The 8,715-nt window shown below is 45.5% G+C and overlaps 1 protein-coding gene across 1 annotated transcript; it reads right to left on the reverse strand.

Moving 5' to 3' along the window:
- Positions 1 to 516: 516 nt before the first annotated feature.
- On the reverse strand, positions 517 to 8,513 carry LOC309514010 (uncharacterized protein; the record flags this gene model as incomplete). Its single annotated transcript, XM_082190127.1, has 4 exons — positions 517 to 533; positions 3,425 to 3,811; positions 4,010 to 4,781; positions 8,487 to 8,513. The coding sequence occupies 4 exons, from the start codon at positions 8,511 to 8,513 to the stop codon at positions 517 to 519; spliced, it is 1,203 nt and encodes a 400-aa protein (XP_082046253.1).
- Between the last annotated feature and the right edge of the window lie 202 nt (positions 8,514 to 8,715).

The following is an 8,715-nucleotide window of genomic DNA, read 5'->3' on the forward strand; positions in this document are numbered from 1 at the left end:
GTATGTAAATTGTGTTATTGTTAATATGCACTGTATTTATTATTAGGATTCATAATGAATATTTAAAGTGGTTTTCCTTCATCAGTCCCTCAGATCTCCATCGGTGTCTCCAAACTCCAAAGGGTCGTACGCATGGATCAGAGTTTGTGTGCATGTGCGGAAATTTTCCCCTTAATCTGTTTTTCTAAATCACAGCTTATGCGAGGGAAGTGGTTTACGGCTTATTCAGGGCCTGTTTTGTGCAACGCAACGGTTATAATAGAGGCCTGCCGGATCTGGGCCGACACTATGTTGCTGTCTGACTCACACACAACACCACTGCATTTACTCCCGATTACTCTCAGCATGAGGACAGGAGAGCTGTCAGTCAAGAAATGGGAGAACAAAGTAACTTGTGTTACTTATTTAAAAAAGTAACTAAGATATTTTGTTGTAAATTTTAAAGTAATGCTTTACTAGTTACTTGAAAAAAGTAATCTGATTACGTTACTTGTAATGTGTTACGCCCAACATTGACTATGAACTATAAAGATCTGCACAAATCACAAAACACAGATTTAAATCACAACTTATGCGTGGGAAGTGGCGTACACCTCTTTCAAGGCCCGTTTTGTGCGACGCAATGGTTATAAATGAGGCCCCAGATCTGCTCTGTCTGTGTGTGTGTGTGTGTCGTTCTGATGTTCAGCTAGTCTCTATGTTCAGATTCACTGGTAGTTTGATTCCTGAAGAGTAAAACACTGGCGTTTTTTACAACTGTTTGTTTTTTGAGAAGCACCACTTATCAACTTCTGACTCAACCAATCACGTGAGTTTGGGGCGGGACTATCCGTTTGACTGACCAATGGCAGAGGGTGGAGTCGTTTGAGGAAGCTATTTATCTCGAGCATGTAGGTGTCATCATGTATTGAGTGCATTTACAGTTAACAGAGCTGTGAGATAGTCTTGTCTGTCAGTTATCACTGCTGTACCTGCAGACTTGGCTCTGTTCGCTTGTTTCACCCCCACTCTGATGGAAACAGTCAGTGCTCATCTAAAGGTCAAACTCATACAGCAGGTTAAACAGGCTAATTGTAAAATTTAGTCATGGTTGCTTCAGGTTATGATCATTGACAGAATTATACAATAATTAAAGGTCATTGGATTTGCATTGGAATCCATTACTTCAAAGACAGGCTCAGGCATGATTTTGCATCTCATTGACTGTTCAGTCTGAATGTTTGAAGAGAATCTTAATCTCAGCTCTGAGAAGATGCTCTCATTTCCACACACACATACACACACACACACACACACACACACACACACACACACACACACACAAACGACAGGTGTCAAGACCTGCTGTCCATCTGTCCAAACTCTGATCACTCAACACCAGCAGAGAGACACACAGAGACGGATGGATGGATGGATGGATGGACGGACAGACAGACAGACAGACAGACAGACAGACAGATAGATAGATAGACAGTCGGATATATATATATATATATATATGTTGTCAAGTCACATTTATTTATATAGCACTTTTTACAATACAGATTGTTTCAAAGCAGCTTTACAGAGATAACAGGAAAATAATGCAAAAAGGTTTGTTTCTAGAAGAAAATAGTTCAGTGATGTTTATTTTTTTTTAAGTTATTAATTTAGTTAATTTATATATATATATATATATATATATATATATATATATAGCTGCTCTGGAGTAAACTGTGATGTCATCGTCCAGCTCAGTTCAGTTCTTGTATAATATGTCCCCAACTAAGCAAGCCAAGCCAATGGCAACAAAGGTGGAAAAAGGCTACAGTGGCAAGGAACCAAAGCTCAATCAGGGCAGAATGGAGAAAAAAAAACCTTGGGAGAACCCAGGCTCAGTCGGGGGGCCAGTTCTCCTCTGGCCAATGAATGAACAGTGTATGATTATGATTCAGGCAGCTTTATAGGTCAGAAGTCAGATTGGTTTCGGAACAATCAGAATATTATCCAGTTCTATCTGGTTTAAGATCGGAGTCATCACACCGGTATGGAGACGGGTTTGTTGACGATCAGTGCCGATGGCTGTCATGACGACAAGGCCTTCGATGAGAGTCTAGTTGACACAATCTCTGCTGACACTTCAGGGATGCGTTGTGGTCGTGTCTAGGCGCAGGTCAACCATCTGATCTGGATATGGCCTGGATCCGGCTGACTACATCATGCGTTGTGGTCGTGTCTAGGCGTAGGTCCTCCATCTGGTCTGGATACGGCCCGGATACGGCTGATTACAGTAAACCTCAGAATAAACAGAAATACAAACATTGGCGTAGATGCCATTCTTCTTATGATGTAACGAGTACATCAGGTGTTATAGGAAGTGTTCCCGGTTCCGGCTGACCTCATTTATTTATATAGATAGATAGATAGATAGATAGATAGATAGATAGATAGATAGATAGATAGATAGATAGATAGATAGATAGATAGATAGATAGAACATAGAAAAAAACATTTGTGAAAGAATAGGTCGCTCTCAGGAGCTCAGTGAATTGGTCCATTCGTGAAATTTCCTCACTACTAAATAGTCCCCGGTCAACTGTTAGTGATATTATAACAAAGTGGAAGCAATTGGGAACAACAGCAACTCAGCCACGAAGTGGTAGACCACGTAAAATCCCAGAGTGGGTCAGCGCATGCTGAGGCTCACAGTGCGTAGAAGTCAACAACTTTCTGCAGAGTCAACAGCTACAGACCTCCAAACTTCATGTGGCCTTCAGATTAGCTCAAAAACAGTGCGTAGAGCATCATGGAATGGGTTACATTTACATTTTACATTTAGTCATTTAGCAGACGCTTTTATCCAAAGCGACTTACAGATTAGGACTAAATTAAGCGAGTCATCATGAAGAGGTAAAAACAACGCAAGTAGTGCTCAAAAAATAAAGTTCAGGCATTATCCAGAGTAGCATAAACCCAACAAGTGAGGTTTTAAAGGGAAGGGGAAGGAATTTTTTTGTTGTTGTTGTTGTTTTTTATAAGGTTAAGTGCTCACGGAAGAGATGGGTTTTCAGCTGTCTTTTGAATGTTGTCAGGGATTCTGCATTCCGGATGAGGGTGGGGAGAGCGTTCCACCAGCATGGAACTGTGAATGAGAATGTTCTGGAAAGTGATTTTGTAGCTTTCTGTGATGGAACCACGAGACGTCGCTCTTTGACCGATCGTAGGCTTCTGGTAGGGATGTAGACCCGTAGGATTGAGTGAAAGTAGGAAGGAGCTGAGCCTGTGATAGATCTGTGAGCAAGCGTCAATGCCTTGAACTTGATGCGAGCAGCGAGAGGTAGCCAGTGCAGAGAGATGAACAGAGGAGTGACGTGGGCCCTCTTGGGCTCGTTGAAGACAATACGAGCTGCAGCATTCTGAATCATTTGTAGAGGTTTGGTTTCACATGATGGAAGTCCAGCCAGAAGAGCATTGCAGTAGTCAAGCCTAGAAATGACCAGGCCCTGGACGAGAAGTTGTGTTGCATGCTCAGTTAGGAAAGGCCTGATCTTCCTGATGTTGTGCAGTGCAAACCTGCATGATCGAGCTGTCTTTGAAATGTGATCTGTGAAGGTCAGCTGGTCATCAAACGTTACTCCAAGATTTCTGACCGACCTTGATGGGGTGATTGATGATGATTCTAGCTGGATAGTGAAGTCGTGCTGTAGAGACGGATTGGCAGGGAGGACAAGAAGCTCAGTCTTTGCCAGGTTGAGCTGCAGGTGATGTTCCTTCATCCATGTCGAGATGTCCGCCAGACAGCTTGAGATCCGTGCAGCTACTGTGGGATCATCTGGTTGAAATGAGAGGAAGAGCTGTGTGTCATCAGCATAGCAGTGGTATGAGAAATCATGTGCCTGTATGATGTGTCCCAGTGATGTGGTGTAGATGGAGAAGAGGAGGGGACCAATAACTGAACCCTGGGGAACCCCTGTGGTCAGTTGATGTGCTTTGGATACCTCACCTCTCCATGCGACCCTGAAGGACCTACCTGTGAGATAGCCCTCGAACCAGCGGAGGGAAGTTCCTGTGATGCCCAGTGATGAGAGGCTGGACATAAGGATCTGATGATTCACAGTGTCGAAGGCAGCAGACAGATCCAGGAGAATGAGGACTGAAGATTTGGAAGCAGCTTTTGCGATCCGTAGGGCTTCAGTGACCGACAGTAATGCAGTCTCAGTTGAATGCCCTTTCTTGAAGCCAGATTGGTTGACATCCAGCTGGTTGTTTTGAGACAAGAAGGATGTTACTTGGTTGAAAACAGCTCTTTCAAGTGTTTTCGCAATGAATGGTAGGAGAGAGATAGGTCTGTAATTCTCTACAGATGATGTGTTTAGTGTTGGTTTTTTAAGCAGTGGAGTAACCCAAGCCTGTTTGAATGCTGTAGGGAAAGTGCCAGTATGTAGGGATGAGTTGATGATGTGTGTGAGTGCTGGTAGAAGTGTGGGAGAGATGGCTTGTAGAAGGTGTGAGGGGATGGGGTCTAGAGGGCAGGTGGTAGGATGACTGGAGAGGAGAAGTGTAGATACTTCTTCCTCGGATAGCAGAGAAAAGGAGGACAGAGGGACATTGGCTGTGGAAGTGGTCAGTCTGGGTTCCTGTGTGTGTGGAGCTGAGAACTGACTGCTGATAGTTGTTGTTTTGTTGGTGAAGAAGTTCGCAAAATTGTCAGCAGTTAGGGAGGAAGTGGGTGGTGGTGGAGGTGGACAGAGGAGAGAGTTGAATGTCTTGAAGAGTGATCGTATGTTGGAGGAGCTGTTGATCTTGTTGTGGAAGTATGAAGATTTTGCAGCATGAATATCAACAGAAAAGGAAGAGAGGAGAGATTTATAAATACTCAGGTCAGATGTGTCTTTTGATTTGCGCCATTTCCTCTCCGCTGCCCTGAGTTCGGTCCGGTGTTCCCGAAGAACCTCAGATAACCAGGGGTTGTGGAGGGAGTAGCGCGTGCTGGCCTGGAGGAGAGAGGGCAGATATTGTCTAGAGAAGAAGTTAAGATGGAGCATAAGGTATCCGTTGCGGTATTTACATCCAGAGATGAGAATTGTGAGGGTGGGGGAAGAGAAGATGACACGGCAGAGGAAAGATGGGAGGGAGAAAGTGAGCGCAGGTTTCGCCTGAAAGTGACTGGTGGTGGGGTTGGTGGTGCGGGGGTAGAGAGTTGTAGACTGAAAGTAATGAGGAAATGATCTGAAACATGGAGAGGTGTCACCAAAATGTTGTCTGTGATGCAGTTGCGTGTGTAAACCAGGTCCAGTTGGTTGCCTGATTTGTGAGTACCTGTGGTGATGAGTCGTTTGAGATCGAAAGAGGCTAGGAGAGAGATGAAGTCTGTTGCATGCGGCTTTTCGAGATGAATGTTGAAGTCACCAAAGACTAGAAGTGGGGTGCCATCCTCAGGAAAAGAGGACAGCAGCACATCCAGCTCCTCTACGAAAGTACCCAGCTGACCTGGGGGGCGATAAATGACTACAATATGGATCTTATAAGTAAGTGTGATAGCATGATATTCAAATGAGTTGTTGTTGCATAGAGAAGAGAGCGTTGAGTATTTCCAATTGTTAGAGAGGAGAAGCCCTGTACCCCCACCCCTCCCAGACTGGCGAGGGGAGTGAGAGAAGGAGAAATTGCTAGAGAGAGCAGCGGGGGTTCCTGAGTCTTCTGGACGAATCCAGGTCTCAGTCAAGCCCAGGATACTAAGTGTAGAGTGAGATGCAAAGGCTGGAATAAAGTCAGCTTTATTGACAGCTGACTGACAATTCCATAGACCCACGGAAAGAGAGAGAGGTGTGTGTGAGGATGAGAGAATGGGACGCAGATTAGCAGTATTGAGCTGCCTTTTGCGTGTGTTGAAAGGGCGGTGGGGAGAGATAACAGGAATGTATTGAAAGCACATGTTGAGTAAGGTGAAAAATAAGATAAAAAGTGGGAAGGGAAAGGGAAAAGGAGATACTTAAGTGCCTTTCTGGTGTCCTTGCTCGGTGGAGTCGTGCAGGTAGAGTCGATGGTCTTTACCCGAGTCGGTCTTCACACGAGGAGGCTGAACACGAGAGCTGAACGCTGACGCTTCTGCGACAGCGCGCAAATTACATAGAAATAGATAAACTGCTTTCACCGCTTGAGTGAGGACACCTGCCTCGGTCCGGCAATTAAGTCAATACAGCGAAAATGGGCCAAATCGAAACTTCTAGGAGTCAATACTTAAGTGCAATTAAACTGCAATAATAATTTTCACATGCATGCGGCTGTTTATTAATGTAGCAACGCGTCTAAATAAAATACAGAATTATGTGAAGTTAAAAATGACAAATAAGCTGAGAATTGAAGATAGCCTCACCTTAATGCAAATACAACACTGAAATAACAGGAGAACTGAGTATTCTGAAAAAACACTTGCGCGGACTTGCCGTGCGCGTCCTCTATGCTGAACGCTGGTCCTGGAGTAATGGCCTGAAACTCCTCTATTTATATCTATTCTTTTACAGTTGCTGCCTCGGTCCGGCAATTAAGTCAATACAGCGAAAATGGGCCAAATCGAAACTTCTAGGAGTCAATACTTAAGTGCAATTAAACTGCAATAATCATTTTCACATGCACGCGGCTGTTTATTAATGTAGCAACGCGTCTAAATAAAATACAGAATTATGTGAAGTTAAAAATGACAAATAAGCTGAGAATCGAAGATAGCCTCACCTTAATGCAAATACAACACTGAAATAACAGGAGAACTGAGTATTCTGATAAAACACTTGCGCGCTCTTGCCGTGCGCGTCCTTTATACTGAACGCGGGGTTTCCATGGCTGAGCAGCCGAACCCAAGCCTTACATCACCAAGTGCACTGTAAAGCGTCAGATGCAGCGGTGTAAAGCGTGGGATGCAGTGGTGTAAAGCGTGGGATGCAGTGGAGTAAAGCGTGGGATGCAGTGGTGTAAAGCGTGGGATGCAGTGGTGTAAAGTGTGGGGTGCAGTGGAGTAAAGCGTGGGTGCAGTGGAGTAAAGCGTGGGGTGCAGTGGAGTAAAGCGTGGGGTGCAGTGGAGTAAAACGTGGGATGCAGTGGAGTAAAGCGTGGGGTGCAGTGGAGTAAAGCGTGGGATGCAGTGGTGTAAAGCGTGGGTTGCAGTGGTATAATGCGTGGGATGCAGTAATGTAAAGCGTGGGATGCAGTGGAGTAAAGCGTGGGGTGCAGTGGTGTAAAGCGTGGGGTGCAGTGGTGTAAAGCGTGGGATGCAGTGGAGTAAAGCGTGGGGTGCAGTGGTGTAAAGCGTGGGGTGCAGTGGTGTAAAGCGTGGGGTGCAGTGGTATAAAGTGTGGGATGCAGTAATGTAAAGCGTGGGATGCAGTGCAGTAAAGCGTGGGGTGCAGTGGTATAAAGTGTGGGATGCAGTGGTGTAAAGCGTGGGATGCAGTGCAGTAAAGCGTGGGGTGCAGTGGTGTAAAGCGTGGGATGCAGTGGAGTAAAGCGTGGGATGCAGTGCAGTAAAGCGTGGGGTGCAGTGGTGTAAAGCGTGGGGTGCAGTGGTGTAAAGCGTGGGGTGCAGTGGTGTAAAGCGTGGGGTGCAGTGGTATAAAGTGTGGGATGCAGTAATGTAAAGCGTGGGATGCAGTGCAGTAAAGCGTGGGGTGCAGTGGTATAAAGTGTGGGATGCAGTGGTGTAAAGCGTGGGATGCAGTGCAGTAAAGCGTGGGGTGCAGTGGTGTAAAGCGTGGGATGCAGTGGAGTAAAGCGTGGGATGCAGTGCAGTAAAGCGTGGGGTGCAGTGGTGTAAAGCGTGGGGTGCAGTGGTGTAAAGCGTGGGATGCAGTGGAGTAAAGCGTGGGGTGCAGTGGTGTAAAGCGTGGGGTGCAGTGGTGTAAAGCGTGGGATGCAGTGGAGTAAAGCGTGGGGTGCAGTGGTGTAAAGCGTGGGGTGCAGTGGTGTAAAGCGTGGGGTGCAGTGGTGTAAAGCGTGGGATGCAGTGGAGTAAAGCGTGGGGTGCAGTGGTGTAAAGCGTGGGATGCAGTGCAGTAAAGCGTGGGGTGCAGTGGTATAAAGTGTGGGATGCAGTAATGTAAAGCGTGGGATGCAGTGCAGTAAAGCGTGGGGTGCAGTGGTGTAAAGCGTGGGGTGCAGTGGTGTAAAGCGTGGGGTGCAGTGGTGTAAAGCGTGGGGTACAGTGGAGTAAAGCGTGGGATGCAGTGGAGTAAAGCATGGGATGCAGTGGTGTAAAGCGTGGGATGCAGTGGTGTCATTAAAGTTCATGTGCATGTAAAGGCAGACGTCCTAAAACTTTTGGCAATATAGTGTATATATATATATATATATATATTTATATATTTATATATTTATATTTATATTGATATTTATAAGCAGACAGAGATGGATAGATGGAGAGACAGACAGATAGATAGATAGATAGATAGATAGATAGATAGATAGATATATAAATGGATGGATGGATGGATGGATATATGTTGGATGTTCCTGACTTCTGACTCCTGGTCTGCGAGAGCCATGATCGGAAGCGCAGGCGTTTAGGATGCAGGAGTCGCTCCGAGTGTTTCAGATTTGGCATTTCACCGGTGGGCTTCTGTCGTGATTGAGATGCAGGAAGAAGAAGCTCTGCTGCTCTAATTGGCCCAAGAGTGCCTCTAATTCCTGACTCTCTATGAGACCTCCATTTTAAAAGAGCATAAATCAATTAATGGAACGATAATG

This window comes from Leuciscus leuciscus (assembly GCF_965113295.1).
Source record: "Leuciscus leuciscus genome assembly, chromosome: 14".
NCBI lineage: Eukaryota > Metazoa > Chordata > Actinopteri > Cypriniformes > Leuciscidae > Leuciscus > Leuciscus leuciscus.